At 44.6% G+C, this 17,980-nt stretch overlaps 1 protein-coding gene across 2 annotated transcripts in view; it reads right to left on the bottom strand.

Annotated features, from left to right (window-relative positions):
* Positions 1-17,980, bottom strand: part of Thsd4 (thrombospondin type 1 domain containing 4) — a 599,748-nt gene that overhangs the window by 28,642 nt on the left and 553,126 nt on the right. For both annotated transcript variants that reach the window (XM_039082429.2, XM_039082430.2), the window contains 3 exons: positions 16,116-16,291; positions 13,296-13,392; positions 4,096-4,371 (listed from right to left, as the gene is read on the bottom strand). In XM_039082429.2, the coding sequence (XP_038938357.1) occupies positions 4,096-4,371; positions 13,296-13,392; positions 16,116-16,291 (549 nt within the window). The remainder of the gene's footprint in view (positions 1-4,095; positions 4,372-13,295; positions 13,393-16,115; positions 16,292-17,980) is intronic.

A 17,980-nucleotide genomic window follows, 5' to 3' on the forward strand; every position in this document is an offset into this window, starting at 1 on the left:
ATCCGCTAATGCTTTATTTTCAAGGCACCCTTCAGAAACTTTCTGGCTTCAGAGCCAGTCTGTTTGCTGGGTAGAGAAGAGAATGGGACAGTCACCTTGGATATCTAGAGCAGCAAATGCCAAGTGTGGCACACACATGCACATATGGGTGTGCATATGTACGGGCTACATATTTGAAATGGATCATGTGGATATTACATTTCATACTTCACATTCTGGTGTGTGTATGTGTGTGCGCGTGTGTGCGCGCGCGCGCGCGCGTGTGTGTGTATTTACAGTGTAAAAAGTAAAGGCTGCCTTAGAAAAACATGATTTAATTTGGACATACAAATTTACATTCTTGGGACTGGAGAGATGGATCAGTAGTTAGGAATACTTCCATAAGACCTTGGGTCAGCTCCCACCATCCTCCTCGTGGTGATTCACAACCACCAGTTTTGGGGGCTCTGATGCCCCTTCTGGACTCTTTGGGAACTTCATACATGTAGTGCACATAAACTTATGCAGGCACATACACACAATTTTTAAAAATAGATTTATTTATTTATTTTATGTATATGAGCACACTGTAGCTATCTTCAGACACACCAGAAGAGGGCATCAGATCTCATTACAGATGGTTGTGAGCCACCATGTGGTTGCTTGGAATTGAACTCAGGACCTCTGGAAGAGCAGCCAGTGCTCTTAACCACACTTCAGCCCCACACTTTTTTTTTAATTTAGAAAAATAAATTTATATTCTTTATGCTATTCACAGAGCACGGGTAAAGACAAGAAAAATAAAAGTATAAACTCTTGTGTCTTTTCTGGTAGTTCATATTGTGTACATTTAAAATGTGGTAACAATGTATCCTTTACTCAGGAAACATCTGAGGAGCTCACACAGAGAAACATCATGTGCTCACCATGATGCTGAGCTTACGAAGTGGAAACCTGAGGAGATATTCCAGCCAACCAAGGAATGTGACCCAAAGTGCTGTGAGTTCCCAAGAAAGAGTGCTTACTTGACACACATCAGGCAGGCTCCACAGTGGAGGGGACACCAGAGCTGGGGCTTGGAATAAACGATGGTTAATATTGTAACCTTGGAAACTCACCTATGAGAGAGACCAGCCTCTAAACATGTGTGTGGAGGGAACTTCTAGATTAACTAAGGTGAGAAGACCCACCCTAACTGTGGGCAGCTCCATTCCCTGGGCTTGGGTCCCAGGCTAAATAAAAGGAGAAAGGGAGCTGAGCACAGGTACTCACAGCCCTCTTCCTCCCGACTGTGCATGCTGTGTGGGCAGCTGCTCCCAGCTTCTGTTGTCATCACTTCCTACCATGATCGACGCTCGCACTGAGAGCCACAACACCCCCTTCCTACCTCAGCTTCGCTTCTTGTCATATCTTTTGTCACAGAAATGGGACTAATGTGGCGTATGAAGAGGAGTGTGCTGGTCAGGTGTCTGAGGGCAGTAATGGAGGGAGAGGAAGGCAGTTGGGGGCAGGCTGAGGGCACTTTGACTCTGCAGTGTTTCTCCATCGTGCCTGACACAGAACAGAGAGGGGCCTGCTGAATGGCCACCTGGATGATCAAGCTCTTCAGCCCTTACCTCACTATATCCACACATCATTATCGTGTGGTCTCTACCCAGGGTGGGGAGGAATCTCCTACACACATAATTCTGCATTGCAAACCACTCAGTGGCAGTTTCTTCTGAGCTGTCTGGGCACTACACCAATTCATAAGTGGCACAGGAGCTGGACAGGAGTGGATCTCAGGTTCCTGTGTCAGTGCTGAGATATTCTGCTTATCTCTGTAATGCCTAGGATAAAATCTTATTAAAATGGCTTTAGCCTTTTGGCAGTTATCTTAGCTGTCTGCCTCTGTCAAGACAGTCTACAGCACAGCTGCTCTTCAGACCACGTTCTCCGCTCAGAGTCTGAGCACAGTAAAGCGAGTGCATCAAGAGCTCATACGTTAACTCTCCAATCACCAGGTGGGATCAATCACTGTGGAATCACCAAGGCTTGGAGCATAAAGAATTCCAGCCACCTACTCCTATCCTGTCACCCCCAGATAAAAAGAATCAAAGACTTAAGTTCTAGTCCCCAAGGCCATCAGGCCAGGGCTTGTTTGAAAAAAGATACCCTCAGATCCAAGACTCTCTTAGATCTGATCTTTCTCTGTGTGTCTGTCTGTCTCTGTCTGTCTCTCTCTCTCTCTCTCTCTCTCTCTCTCTCTCTCTCTCTCTCTCTCTCTCTCTCTCTCTGTTCACATGTATAAACGTCAGAGGATAACCTGGCATGTTGGTCTTCATTTTCTACTTTTATTCAAGACAGGTTTCCTTGTTTTCTGCTGTGTAGGCCAGGGTAGGCATTTGGGGGTTTTCATGTCTCTGCCTCTCATCTCTCTCAGGGAGCTGAGATTATAGAGGTTTATGTCCCACGTCCAACTTTTATGTGGGTTTTGGGCTTTGAACTCAGTCTCCATGCTTGCACAGCAAGCGTTCATAAACACTGAGCCATCTCCCCAGCCCAGATTCAAGTCTCTTGAAGAGAAAAGAACAAAACAAAACAAAAAAATCCAAACAACAGCTAATCATCAAATCAATGTCTGGGGTGGATTTCACAGCCTTCCAGGTTTTAGGACGCTTGGAATGGGGCACAGCTTTTGTTTCTATAGTAACATCTCCTCCTCAGAGAACAACTGTTTCAGGGCAACAATGGAATAAGATGCCCTCAGCCTATAGAGGAAGAAGATTGTACCTACATAGTTCCTGGGTGTTTCCTTGCAGGGAGGACTGTAAGTCACCCTGAACCAGAGGCAGAGTCAATTTCCAGATCACAGGGCAGAGCTACACAGGGTTTCCAGAAACTGATTTCCCCATCTTTCCTGACTTTGGAGTTGCCAGAGGAAGGGCCCTAGAGCCGTGTTACAGTCTAGACCTGATCAGGACCCCTTCACACATGTCACCCTTGATATAAAACTGCAGCCAATTTTGCTTTCAGCCTATCAAAACATCATTTTGTCTCAATTCACTGAAACTCCACCTTTCCTCAGTCCTGTACTGTCTGCCTTTTCCTTGGAGAGAGGCTGCCTCTGGCACATGGCTCCCTTCTTGCAACAGTGAACAAACATGACATTGGGAGGGCAGGGCTTTTCTCTGGTGGTCCTGGCCGACTGGGCTAGGACACTAGATGAACCTGGGATTAAAATTTTCATCAGGAGCGTACAAAAGGGAGGGGAGGGAGATGAAAGCTTGCAGTGAAACGCCAAGACGCACGTTGTTTCCCATGAAACCTTTAGATCATGTCTTCACCCCAGCCATCTATAAACCCGATTTCTCAATTTTTAGACTGAAGTATGTGCATATGGTCTCTGATTATGGACTATACTATAGCTACAGGGAATGTTCAACTCAGAAGATCTATTCTGGCTGTTCTCGTTGTTACTGTTTTGCTTTTTTTTTTTTTTTTGGCTGTCCTGGAACTCACTCTGTAGACCAGGCTGGTCTCAAACTCAGAAATCCACTTGCTTCTGCTGGGATTAAAGACGTGCACCCTCACAGCCTTGCTCTGTATCTTTTTAATTGTCTGCCTTTGTTGAGTAGTTTCTAGGACACAATCTTGGGGCATGGCAAGACTCTGCCTGAGTGTTTCCTACGCTTGAGATCTTGAGTCGTGAAGGTCTATGATGACAGTGAAGGTCGTCTGTTTCTGTGTGCTTCATGCCCTGGTTTACTGTGTCAGGGTGGCCTCAGGGGCGCTAGAGTAAGGCCTGGGTGAGCACCCCAGGTTGGTAGGCTTTGGTGTGAACTGTTACATAGCATTGCTGGAAGGGACCCCCTGGAAGCTGCTCTCCTGGACTTGGCCCACGTGTCCACTTGCTCACTCAAATCTGTCCTCTCTCGCTGTGATAAACGGGTGGGAGCACCGATTTCTGAATCCTTAAGTCTCGCTACTGGATGAGACAGGGTTACCTTGGGGACCTCTAACCCTGTATGGCACATGAGCAAGCCGTCTCGCAGGTGGGTCATGCAGCGAGGGCTGCCCCAGCCGCCGGGCATCTCTCCCTTAGCTGCCTGGCTTGGGATTTCCACACAGGCTTACCTTTCCCACAGGTGGTGGAGCATTCTGTTGTCCCCAGCTGCTTCCAGTTGTGGTCCCGGTTTCGCCTGGGGTGCTGTGGTGCTGGAGGCACTAAGTTATCTGGTCGGTGGGAAGGGAATCTCTCCGGATGCCTGACTGGGAAGGTCTGCGTGGATTCTGATGTGAATACTTCAGGGGCCTCGACGTGTGAGTCTTCCTTCTCCTGGTTCTTCTCCCTCTCTTCTCTGTCCTCCTGACCGCCATCTTCTGTTTCCAACTGCCCATTGAAAGGTTCTCCTAGGAGAAGCAGCACACCCACAGAAGTGAGATGCCTTTGCACATTGAGTTGAAAAAAGATGAAAAGGGAGAGAGTTTTGCCACTGGCCAGGATGCAGTAGGAGCTCATTTGAAATAACAGTGGTAATTTAGAAAAAGAAATACTCATTTCTCTCATATTTAAAACATTATTAAAAGTCAGTAATAAGGGGCTGGAGATATGGCTCACTGGTAAGAGCACTTACTGCTTTTGCAGAACACCCAGCTTCAATTCCCAGACCCAGAGGGTGGCTCTCAAATGTCTATAACTCCAGTCCCGGGAAATCCAACACCACTTCTGGCCTCCTGGGGCACAGGTAACACATGTGGCACACAACAAGATACTCATACATATAAACAAAATAGTGAGGAATTGTCGAAGGTCATGGGAAGATGGTCCCTCCCCAACAAACATACAAACAGCTAAAAGCCATAAAAATCTCTCAGTTTCGCTCATAATGCACATATCACCTAGGAAGACACGGACCAGGAGAACCTCAACTCTTTTCTACCTTATGTAAGAGTTAAAAAGTTTGGAAGCTCATGTCCCCCAGTCCTCTGCTGGGAGCTGACATCTGCTTCTCTCAGTATGCATGAGCTTACACACAGATGCTAACTTGTGGAGAGAAGTCTGGCTCCATCGCTCTAAGTTTGAAATGTGCACATACTCTTTGACCTCCTTATGTTGTTTCTAGAATATTTATCCTATACATGGTCTCATTCTTTTACTTAAAGCAGTGCATAAAAATATGGTTACTAAAATATCCTATGCCATACCAAGACAATAGACTTCAGTGTGTGCTGACGGTAAAAATTAAATGACATCATAGCACAACTATGAAGTGGAATAAACAAAGAATGCAGAATATGTATGTTCTAACTCAGCAGCATGACCGACATGTTGCTTGCTGAACAAGAGTGCATAGACTTGGCTTTGTGCACACACAGACACACATGTGCGGACACACACGTGTGCAGAGCGATGTGGCAGATCACTTTTGAGATATGGGGTCTCTCTGTTTTTGTTCCTCTTCAAGTCTGGCTATGCTCCTAGATTTTTGCTTATTTTCATTTTAACAGATAAAGAAAGCTGTTTGGTTTGAGGGGGGCCCTCCCTTAGCATAGTGCAAACCTGGGTTCTCAGGAGGGACAAAACAGAGTTCCCACAAGCATCTGTGGTGGGCAGGGCAAGGGCACTGCACAGAAGGCCATTTTAGACAGAGATATACCAATGGCATGGGGCTTTGCACTTCCTGAGCACCAAAGACCCCAGCATGGACCACACCATGTCCTTGGAACCTTACCACATCTGAGGTGACAGTGGGGGTCAGCTCTCAATCTCACTCTCTAGGTTGTGCGCCCAGCACAAGCTGGGGGGGGGTTCCATGAGGCTGCTCCTGTGAGCAGGGTCAGTGCAGAGAGACAGGATGTGCATGTTCTACACGTCGCTTTAACCCATCCCAGATCCCGGGACTTTCCCTTAAGCTTGCCGCAAGTGTGTGCACAGGGACACCCATCAGGTGTCCTCAGCCTCTGGTTGACTGAGTTCAGATATTCTGCCAACTTCAGAAGAGTGTAATATTCAGGTTGGTTTTGAACAAACTAATTGCAAACAATGATATTTAAAGTATAGACAAATGCTCAAATTACCTATAGGAAGGCTTTATTTATTTATTTTTTTAATAGAAAGGGGTAAGGCAGATTCATCGCACTGGTAAGAGACATTCCCTCTGGGAGGAAAAGGGAATTAAAAGTTGATACTTGGTGGGCTATCCTGAGACTTCAGGGCAGGAGAGACCGCCACTTCTGCCCACCTTTGCCTACATCCCTGGCCCAAGAGGAAACTGTAAAGGACCTCTGGGAACAGGAAGATAGGGACAGTCAAGCTGCAGGAGCCCTGCAGTCCAGACTGCACCCAGATCTGAACAGACCCGGTGAAACAGCTCCCTGCATCCAAATCCTGTGGGAGGGAGAGGTAGACCTTCAGAGGGGCAGACACGCCTGGGAAACCAGAGGAGACCACTCTCTGCCCACATTTCTGACTCTAGAGGAAAACACCTATCGCCATCAGGGGACCCAGAAGTAGGGACAGGCCCTTCTGGTTGCTGCCCTCACAGAGAGCTGAAACACAGCCCTGAGGAGCGACAACTTTTCTGCTCCAAGTGACCTGCCTGCTGGACTCAGGACACACGTCCACAGGAACACCTGAAGACCAGTAGACAGGAACGACTACACGCCTGAAAGCAGAACACTCTGTGCCCATAACTGACTGAAAGAAAACAGGAAAACAGGTCTACAGCACTTCTGACACACAGGCCTATAGGACGATCAAGCCATTGTCAGAAATAGCAGAACAAGGTAACACCAGAGACAACCGGATGGCGAGAGGCAAGCACAGGAACCTAAGCAACAAAAACCAAGACTACATCGCATCATCGGAACCCAATTCTCCCACCAAAGCAAACACTGAATATCCAAACACACCAGAAAAGCAAAGTCTAGATTTAAAAACACATTTGATCATAATGATGGAGGACTTTAAGAAAGACATAAAGAACTCCCTTAGAGAAATGCAGGAAAACACAAGTAAACAAGTAGAAGCCCTTAGAGAGGAAACACAAAAATCCCTGAAAGAATTACAGGAAAACACAATCAAACAGGTGAAGGAATTGAAAATGGAAATAAATAGAAACAATAAAGAAAGCACAAAGGGAGACAACCCTGGATATAGAAAACCAAAAGAAAAGACAAGGAGCCGCAGATACAAGCATCACAAACAGAGTACAAGAGATAGAAAAGAGAATCTCAGGAGCAGAAGATTCCATAGAAATCATTGACACAACAGTCAAAGATAATGTAAAATGGAAAAAGCTACTGGCCCAAAACATACAGGAAATCCAGGACTCAATGAGAAGATCAAACCTAAGGATAATTGGTATAGAAGAGAGTGAAGACTCCCAACTCAAAGGACCAGTAAATATCTTCAACAAAATCATAGAAGAAAACTTCCCTAACCTAAAGAAAGAGATGCCCATAAACATACAAGAAGCCTACAGAACTCCAAATAGATTGGGCCAGAAAAGAAACTCCTCCTGTCACATAATAGTCAAAACACCAAATGCACAAAACAAAAAAAGAATATTAAAAGCAGTAAGGGAAGAAGGTCAAGTAACATATAAAGGCAGACCTATCAGAATTGCACCAGACTTCTCACCAGAGACTATGAAAGCCAGAAGATCCTGGACAGATGTCATACAGACCCTAAGAGAACACAAATGCCAGCCCAGGTTACTGTATCCAGCAAAACTCTCAATTAACACAGATGGAGAAACCAAGATATTCCATGACAAAACGAAATTTACACAATATCTTTCTACAAATCCAGCCCTACAAAGGATAATAAATGTTTAAGGTACACCCTAGAAAAAGCAAGAAACTAATCGTCTTGGCACCAAAACAAAGAGAAGACAAGCACACAAACATAATCTCACCTCTAAATACCAAAATAACAGGAAGCAACAATCACTATTCCTTAATATCTCTCAACATCAATGGACTCAATTTCCCAATAAAAAGACACAGATTAACAAACTGGATATTCAATGAGGACCCTGCATTCTGCTGCCTACAGGAAACACACCTCAGAGACAAAGACAGACACTACCTCAGAGTGAAAGGTTGGAAAACAACTTTCCGAGCAAATGGTCTGAAGAAGCAAGCTGGAGTAGCCATCCTAATATTGAATAAAATCGATTTTCAAGCAAAAGTCATTAAAAAAGATAAGGAAGGACACTTCATATTCATCAAAGGAAAAATCCACCAAGATGAACTCTCAATCCTAAATATCTATGCTCCAAATACCAGGGCACCTACAGACATAAAAGAAACCTTACTAAAGCTCAAAGCACACATTGTACCTCACACAATAATAGCAGGAGATTTCAACACCCCACTCTCATCAATGGACAGATCATGGAAACAGAAATTAAACAGAGACATAGACAGACTAACAGAAGTCATGAACCAAATGGACTTAACAGATATTTATAGAACATTCAATCCTAAAACAAAAGAATATACCTTCTTCTCACCACTTCATGGTACTTTCTCCAAAATTGACCATATAATCGGGCACAAAACAGGCCTCAACAGATACAGAAAGATAGAAATAATCCCATGCATCCTGTCAGACCACCATGAGCTAAAGCTGGTCTTCAGTAACAATAAGGAAAGAACGCCCACATATACATGGAAGGTGAACAATGCTCTACTCAATGATAACTTGGTCAAGGAAGAAATAAAGAAAGACATTAAAGACTTCTTAGAATTTAATGAAAATGAAGGCACAACATATCCAAACTTATGGAACACAATGAAAGCTGTGCTAAAAGGAAAATTCATAGCGCTGAGTGCCTGCAGAAAGAAACAGGAGAGAGCATATATCAGCAGCTTGACAGCATACCTAAAAGCTCTAGAACAAAGAGAAGCAAATACACCCAGGATGTGTAGGAGGCAGGAAATAATCAAACTCAGAGCTGAAATCAACCAAGTAGAAACAAAAAGGACTATTCAAAGAATCAATAGAACCAAAAGTTGGTTCTTTGAGAAAATCAACAAGATAGATAAACCCTTAGCCAGACTAACGAGAGGACACAGAGAGTGTGTCCAAATTAACAAAATCAGAAATGAAAAGGGAGACATAACTACAGAATCAGAGGAAATTAAAAAAATCATCAGATCCTATTACAAAAGTCTATAACAAAACTGGAAAATCTACTGGAAATGGACAATTTCCTAGACAGATACCAGGTACTGAAGTTAAATCAGGAACAGATAAACCAGTTAAACAACCCCATAACTCCTAAGGAAATAGAAGCAGTCATTAAAGGTCTCCCAACCAAAAAGAGCCCAGGTCCAGATGGGTTCAGTGCAGAATTCTATCAGACCTTCACAGAAGACCTCATACCAATACTATCCAAACTATTCCACAAAATTGAAACAGATGGATCACTACCGAATACCTTCTATGAAGCCACAATTACTCTTATACCTAAACCACACAAAGACCCAACAAAGAAAGAGAACTTCAGACCAATTTCCCTTATGAATATCGACGCAAAAAGACTCAATAAAATTCTTGCAAACTGAATCCAAGAAAACATCAAAACAATCATCCACCATGATCAAGTAGGCTTCATCCCAGGCATGCAGGGATGGTTTAATATATGGAAAACCATCAACGTAATCCATTATATAAACAAACTGAAAGAACAAAACCACATGATCATTTCATTAGATCCTGAGAAAGCATTTGACAAAATTCAACACCCCTTCATGATAAAAGTCCTGGAAAGAACAGGAATTCAAGGCCCATACCTAAACATAGTAAAAGCCATATACAGCAAACCAGTTGCTAACATTAAACTAAATGGAGAGAAACTTGAAGCAATCCCACTAAAATCAGGGACTAGACAAGGCTGCCCACTCTCTCCCTACTTATTCAATATAGTTCTCGAAGTCCTAGCCAGAGCAATCAGACAACAAAAGGAGATCAAAGGGATATGGATTGGAAAGCAAGAAGTCAAAATATCACTATTTGCAGATGATATGATAGTATATTTAAGTGATCCCAAAAGTTCCACCAGAGAACTACTAAAGCTGATAAACAACTTCAGCAAAGTGGCTGGATATAAAATTAACTCAAATAAATCAGTAGCCTTCCATTACGCAAAGGAGAAACAAGCTGAGAAAGAAATTAGGGAAATGACACCCTTTATAATAGTCCCAATAATATAAAATACCTCAGTGTGACTTTAACCAAGCAAGTCAAAGATCTGTATGATAAGAACTTCAAGCCTCTGAAGAAAGAAATTGAAGAAAATCTCAGAAGATGGAAAGATCTCCCATGTTCATGGACTGGCAGGATTAATATAGTAAAAATGGCCATTTTATCAAAAGCGATCTACAGATTCAATGCAATCCCTATCAAAATTCCAATCCAATTCTTCGTAGAGTTAGGCAGAAAAATTTGCAAATTCACTTGGAATAACAAAAATCCTAGGATAGCTAAAACTATCCTCAACAATAAAAGGACTTCTGGGGGAATCACTATCCATGAACTCAAGCAGTATTACAGAGCAATAGTGATAAAAACTGTATGGTATTGGTACAGAGACAGGCAGATAGACCAGTGGAATAGAATTGAAGACCCAGAAATGAACCCATACACCTATGGTCACTTGATTTTTGACAAAGGAGCCAAAACCATCCAATGGATAAAAGAGCATTTTCAGCAAAAGGTGCTGGTTTAACTGGATGTCAGCATGTAGAAGAATGCAGATCGATCCATGCTTATCACCCTGTACAAAGCTTAAGTCCAAGTGAATCAAGGACCTCCACATCAAACCAGATACACTCAAACTAATAGAAGAAAAAGTGGGGAAGAATCTCAAACACATGGGCACTGGAGAAAATTTCCTGAACAAAACACCAATGGCTTATGCTCTAAGATCAAGAATCGACAAATGGGATCTCATAAAACTGCAAAGCTTCTGTAAGGCAAAGGACACTGTGGTTAGGACAAGACGGCAACCAACAGATTGGGAAAAGATCTTTACCAATCCTACAACAGATAGAGGCCTTATATCCAAAATATACAAAGAACTCAAGAAGTTAGACCGCAGGGAAACAAATAACCCTATTAAAAAATGGGGTTCAGAGCTAAACAAAGAATTCACAGCTGAGGAATGCCGAATGGCTGAGAAACACCTAAAGAAATGTTCAACATCTTTAGTCATAAGGGAAATGAAACTGAGATTTTACCTCACACCAGTGAGAATGGCTAAGATCAAAAACTCAGGTGACAGCAAATGCTGGCGAAGATGTGGAGAAATAGGAACACTCCTCCATTGTTGGTGGGATTGCAGACTGGTAAAACCATTCTGGAAATCAGTCTGGAGGTTCCTCAGAAAATTAGACATTGAACTGCCTGAGGATCCAGCTATACCTCTCTTGGGCATATACCCACAAGATGCCCCAACATATAAAAACGACACGTGCTCCACTATGTTCATAGCAGCCTTATTTATAATAGCCAGAAGATGGAAAGAACCCAGATGCCCTTCAACAAAGGAATGGATACAGAAAATGTGGTACATCTACACAATGGAATATTACTCAGCTATCAAAAACAATGACTTTATGAAATTCATAGGCAAATGGAGGGAACTGGAAAATATCATCCTGAGTGAGGTAACCCAATCACAGAAAAACACACATTGTATGCACTCATTGATAAGTGGCTATTAGTCCAAATGCTCAAATTACCCTAGATGCACAGAACACATGAAACTCAAGAGGGATGACCAAAATTCGAATGCTTCACTCCTTCTTTAAAAGGGGAACAAGAATACCCTTGGGAGAGAATAGGGAGGCAAAGTTTAGAACAGAGACTGAAGGAACACCCATTCAGAGCCTGCCCCACATGTGGCCCATACATATACAGCCACCAAACTAGACAAAATGGATGAAGCAAAGAAGTGCAGGCTGACAGGAACTGGATGTAGATCTCTCCTGAGAGACACAGCCAGAATACAGCAAATACATAGGCGAATGCCAGCAGCAAACCACTGAACTGAGAATGGGACCCCCGTTGAAGGAATTAGAGAAAGAACTGAAAGAGCTTGAAGGGGCTTGAGACCCTATATGAACAACAATGTCAACCGACCAGAGCTTCCAGGGACTAAGCCACTACCCAAAGACTACACATGGACTGACCCTGGGCTCTAACTGCATACGTAGCAATGAATAGCCTAGTAAGAGCACCAGTGGAAGGGAAAGCCCTTGGTCCTGGCAAGGCTGGACCTCCAGTGAATGAGATTCTTGGGGGAAGGGTGGTAATGGGGGAAGGATGGGAGGGGAACACCCAAATAGAAGGGGAGGAGGATGTTGGCCTGGAAACTAGGAAAGGGAATAACATTTGAGATGTAAATAAGAAATACCCAAGTTAATAAAGATGGGAAAAACAAGTTGATATTTTTTGGTTTTGTTTTGTTTTAGTTTGTGTTATTATTACTTTTTTCTTTGCATGTACATATGTACAAATCTGCTTACATGTGTGTGAATGCACATATGTTAGAGTGCATACACACATGTACGTAGAGGCCAGAGGTTGATATCAAAAATCTTCCTTGATTGCTGTCTATTGTATTTAAGGCAAGGTCTCTCAGCTAAACCCAGAGCGCACTGCTGCAGCCACCCTAGCCTGCCTGCTCTGGGATCCTCTGCCTTCTGAGCATTGGAACTGCAGGTGGGCTACCATTCCTACCTGGCAATAAAGTTGATTCTGGAATCCTGGACCCTTGTCCTTTCCTTGCTGGGTGCATAGCTGTATTCTATTTTTGGAACAATTTTAGGTGGACAGGCAGGAGTCATCAGGTTGGCTTTGAGGGTGGAGGAAGGGGTCAGAAGTCATGGAGGCTGAGGTTTCTAGAAGCCTAAACCAGAGAAAAATGGATTCTTCCTGTAGCACCTTGGTCTTGGCTTCATGAAACCCTTTTGAGAATGCTGACCTTCAGAACTGTAAGGCCACCACCTGCATCTTGTTCTGAGTTACTGGTTGGAAGGTCATTTGCTACAGCAGCAACCTGAAGCCAATGCAATCATCTCAGATGTGGGGTCAGGATGTTTAACTGTGGCTTAGCATCAGATGAATGAAATAACCCATCAGGGAGGCTTTAATGGAGAGACATGTTCTGATACCAAGTCCACTACCTTGAAATATGTGCAGGTTTTCTCTGCATTGTTCAGGACACAGAGGGTAGGGGCACAAGGAGAGAGAGTGGGGCAGGGAGAGCTTTAAGAGAAAGTGATCAAACATGCTTGGTGGTAAAAACAAGGGGCTTTACCCGGTCTCCTGTGTGGTGGCACCTGTGGACTGATGGCATTATTCCCCATGATCACGTACTCATAGTGGACTCCTGGGTTGGGCTGCTGGTGTATCATCTGAGGACACAAAGTCAAAGTTAGCACAGCCTGCACAGACACACCCCTTTCTGGATGGCTTTGGTCTCGAGAGCGTAAGTGGTACTGTAGTTAAATGTGCAAGCTCTCGTCTAGTTGCAGCAACAAACCAATGGCTTACATGAGGTTAATTCCAGTGCCTTCTTGTACGTCGTTCTTGAACAATTGAAGACTTCATGTGCATATGAATCAGGAGAAAAGTGGGTGAAATGATTAAGACTTTATGAAGATACAAGTTAAGGTTTTATAAAGTCCAATTGGACAGTAGGAGAACCCGTGACTGACAGCCGTACTCAGCCAGGGCTTGGATCAGTGACCTTGAAATGTTCCAAGATCTTTACACCACAGAGGAACCTGTTTGAGCACTAGGTGGTGGCAGTCAAGCAAAGGAGGACCAGATCTGAGCAGGGCTAGCCTAGAACAGTAAGGGTCCTTTAATGTTCTCAACTAGGCCCATAAGGCTCACTGGCTTAGGTTGGCCCCACAGGAAGTCCCAGACTCTAGTGAAATAGAGTGGAAAACAAAAACCCAGGCCAACAAAACAAAACAACAACAAAACCTACAAACAAACAAACAAACAACAACCCCCCAAAACAAAAACAAAACAAATATTAACCCCCAAAATATTACAAAAAACCAACCAACCAACCAACCAAAGACCAAACGAACAACAACAAAAAAACCAAAATAAAACAAAACAAAACTGAAACAAAACAACAACACATATAAAAATGTAAGTTTCCCTGGGTCATATTCTTTGAGGAAACAATGTTAAAAGACAAGCGAGAAGCAAACAAACGGTAACAACTGCCAAGTAAGCAGGATCCCAAGCCAGAAGCTGGGTGGGCTGCAGAGGTCTGCTTCTGAGGCACAAGATGATGACTGAGCAAGGCCAGCAGAATTATCCCTCTCTGCCCGCTCTTCCTGTGCTCACAGCTGTTACAGTAGAAGGCGGAGTGGTGGGCAGATTGGAGCAACAGCACCCAGATCTACAATTTAATTGGGAGCCAAGCCAGGGGACACCGTCTTGGTATTTCTGCTCTGTAAAGTGGTTCTTGGCGACCAGCTGTGCAACCCAGAGCCAGTCTCTAGATCTCGTGTTTTAATTTCTTCATCAGGAGGAGAGAGGAGAATTCTGATTGGTTTTTGAGGTCTTGTAGCCCTGCACGTACCCACAAGTCACACCTGCGTTTCCCACTCACGCCACCCCTTCTTGCCTTCTTCTCACTGGTGAAATGTGTTTCTTACATATCCCTCACCCAGAGGCAGGCAGATGTGAGAGGCACAAGACTCACACCACCGAAACATGGGACCCCAGAGGGACACTGCTGTGTGACTGCAGATCTTGCTGTCTACCCCAGCCCTCTCAGTCGCCTCTGCATAAAGTCCTGTTTCTCCTTCTGCCCTCTCCTGTGCCTCTTTTTTGTGAGGAAACAACCGTACTAGATTCTGCCACTGAAAGCCTTATGCTGTTTATGGGGTTATTGTTGGCCACCCTTCCTGGACCACCCACAGGAGGCCGTTCACAGGCAAAGCCTTCACCTCTGATGCTATTCAGAGTTACCCACAGTCAACCAACCAACTGGATGACTCACAGAAAAACACCCCAAATGAACTAAAACAAGGCTTCTTTTGTAATTTCCAGCCTGCTATCCCTCGAGAGGAACAGACCAGAACTCTAGAACTGGAGATATTATTTCTAAAGCTCTGACACAGCAAATATTACAGAGGCCAGTGTGGCTCTGGGGCTAGGAGGTACCTGTGTTTTTATTTAAAGCTTTTGTTTCTTGACATCCTTTGGTTCTGCATCTTTTCAGAACTGGATTCTAGTGGCCTAGTGTGTGTCCACACGTGTATGGGTGCACGTGGAGGTCAGAGGTCAACCTGGAGTGCTGGACAAACTGTGTCTGAGAGACTTTAAGATAAAGTCTCTCACTGGGACCTGGGGCTCTCTTATTAGGCTAGGTTGGCCAGCCATTGAGTCCCATGGATCCTCCTGTCTTTGCTTCCACAGATCTGGGATACATGTGTCACCCGCACCCATCTGTTACGTGGGTGTTGGGGCTGGAACTCAGGTTCTCATGCCTGCAAGACTTTACAGACTGAGTGCCTCAGGCCCTTCTAGTAGATTCTTTTTAAAAAGACCATTAAAAACAACTCTGAAAATTCTGGCTTCAGGAAAGCAATGACAGCCTTGTGTGTGAGGCAGGGAACCTGTACTACAGCTGAAGCTTCACCGTTTCATCTGGGGTCATCTGAAGTGTTCCTTCTCCATTCGCCTTGATGGGGCTGAGAAGGTTGAGCCTGTGGACGGCTTTGCACTTGGCATTTTCTTTCTTTTGCCATAAAAGAGAAAACATGCCAAATTAGCATTGGGAGGAAAGAGCTTGGAGGAGCTCCAGGCCTCATGAAACGGAATTTGTTTGCCTCTGATTCGGTTCAACAAGTTAAATTGGTTTTACTGGGTCCATAAACTCTGAGGGTAATAAAGCACCTGGTAGAGTTTATGGTTTCTGTGAGCCTCATACATTCAGGGGTAAATGTCAAAGATCAATACCAAGCACTGGAAGGAGCTCCTCAGACCGGCTTCACTCAAGTGATTTTATCCAGTCTGGGCAAAGACGTTTCTGCTTATTCAAAGTATATTCCTTGGAAGCGAAAGGAGCCCAAACTCAGAGGGCACCCCACGACCCCCCAAAACTCACATAGACATCCAGGATCTCATTAGTGGGACCTTCAGCCAAAAAGGACTCCCCGGCAGTGCTGGAGATCTCGTTCGGTCGCTTGTAGGTGAACATTGTCCCTCCGCCCTCGTACTTCCCGGGGCGATCGATTGCCCAGTTCCCATTGATGATGGAGCGGCCAGAGCGACTTCGCAAGGCTGTGGAGACAAATGAACCGTTTCTCTGGTAAGCTCAGGTATAGGCAGCAATCTGAATACCCGAGTCACTCAGCTAACGGCCCTGGGGCACGCATGGTCTGAAAGCTCACCACCTCTGGCTCGACCACTCCCTCACCTGAACCATTCCTTCCATGTGAACTTGGGAGAAAAATGAAGGATGGGTGGGAGTGGCTGAAGAAGGAGAAAAGGTCGCAAGACAGAGGGGGAAAGACAGCAAGGGAAGAATAAGGCATAGGAGAGAGAAACTAAATTATGTCGTGTGTCATTACTGAGGTGAGGGGCTTCTACACTCCAGCCCATGTGCTGATTTTGGTCCAGTTCAGCTCTTGTATTGTTATTGTTTGCTTTTTTGTTTTGTTTTTAATATAATGGAGGATAAATTTAAGAATTGGGCAATGTCACATAAAAATTTTGAGAGTCCTGGCTTTTCTTATAAAATAGGAAGGCATGTTACCATTGGCCCAACATTAATTAATTAATTAACCTTACATCCTGATCACTGGTCCACCCTCTCTTCCCATTCCCCTGTCACACAGTCCCCCCCAAACCTCTTCCCCGTCTCCTCTGAGATGAGGGAGGCCCCATTGGGTAATCCCCCTCCCCCACGCCCCAATGACCCATCAAGTCTCTGCAGAACTAGGCCCACCCTCTCTCACTGAGACAGGACAAGGCAGCTCAGTTAGGGGAACGGGATCCACAGGCAGGCAGTAGAGTTAGGGACAGCCCCTGCCATTGGGGGACCCACACGAAGACTGAGCTGTGCATCTGCTACATGTGTTCAGGGGTCTAGGTTCAGCTCTTGTATGCTCTTTGTTGATAGTTCAGTCTCTGGGAGCCCCCAAGGGGGACGCCTCTTTCTTATAGGAGACTTGTAAGCTCCGGTCAGTCCCTGCCCCCACCCACTGCCCATCATTCCTCAACAGTGAGGTGAGTCTCTCATGAAACCAGATCTTTATAACAGTCTTACTGTTTGTCCTTCTCCTTGCAGGATAGCATTGATTCTGAATGTCCTTACCAACAGTGCAAAGCCTTTCTTGTAATTCTGACTTCTGTGCCTGCCAACAAGGGCAAAGCCAAGAGGGCCGCAAACATTTCTGGTCTTTCTGGTCATTTTCATTCTTTCTTATTCCCTTCCTGACTTCTCTGGGCTTTATTTTCATACATATGCACGTGCTGTGTGTTTATATGCACAGTGTGTGTGTGTGAGTGTTGTTTGAGTGTGTATTTGTGTGCGTATGTTGTGTGTGTGAGTGTGTGTGTGTGTGTGTGTGTGTGTGTGTGTGTGTGTGTGTAAGCTTGGAGGTTGATGCCAGGAGTCCTCCTCAATCATTCTCAACCTTGTTGTCTGCTCACTGAGGCAGGGCCTCATATCTTTTGGATCTGACTAGTGTGGCTGGCTTGTTCTGCAGCTCCCATCTCCACAGACCACTTTTACTACAGGAGGGCTTCCATTCCCATTTAGAATTTCTCTGACTCCTAGAGATCTAAACTCTGGTCCTCATGCCTGTCTGAAAAGTGTCTTAATCACTGAGCCACCTCCCCAGCCTCTGTGGGCTTCTGAGCCTGTGGGCTGTGCTGGAGACTTCTGAGATGCTGTCAGATATAATCCTCACTGTGTTGCTAGGCAGCTCTTGCTAGCCTCATTTTTCAGGCACTCCAAGTTGTGGT

Source organism: Rattus norvegicus, chromosome 8, assembly GCF_036323735.1.
Source record: "Rattus norvegicus strain BN/NHsdMcwi chromosome 8, GRCr8, whole genome shotgun sequence".
Taxonomy (NCBI): domain Eukaryota; kingdom Metazoa; phylum Chordata; class Mammalia; order Rodentia; family Muridae; genus Rattus; species Rattus norvegicus.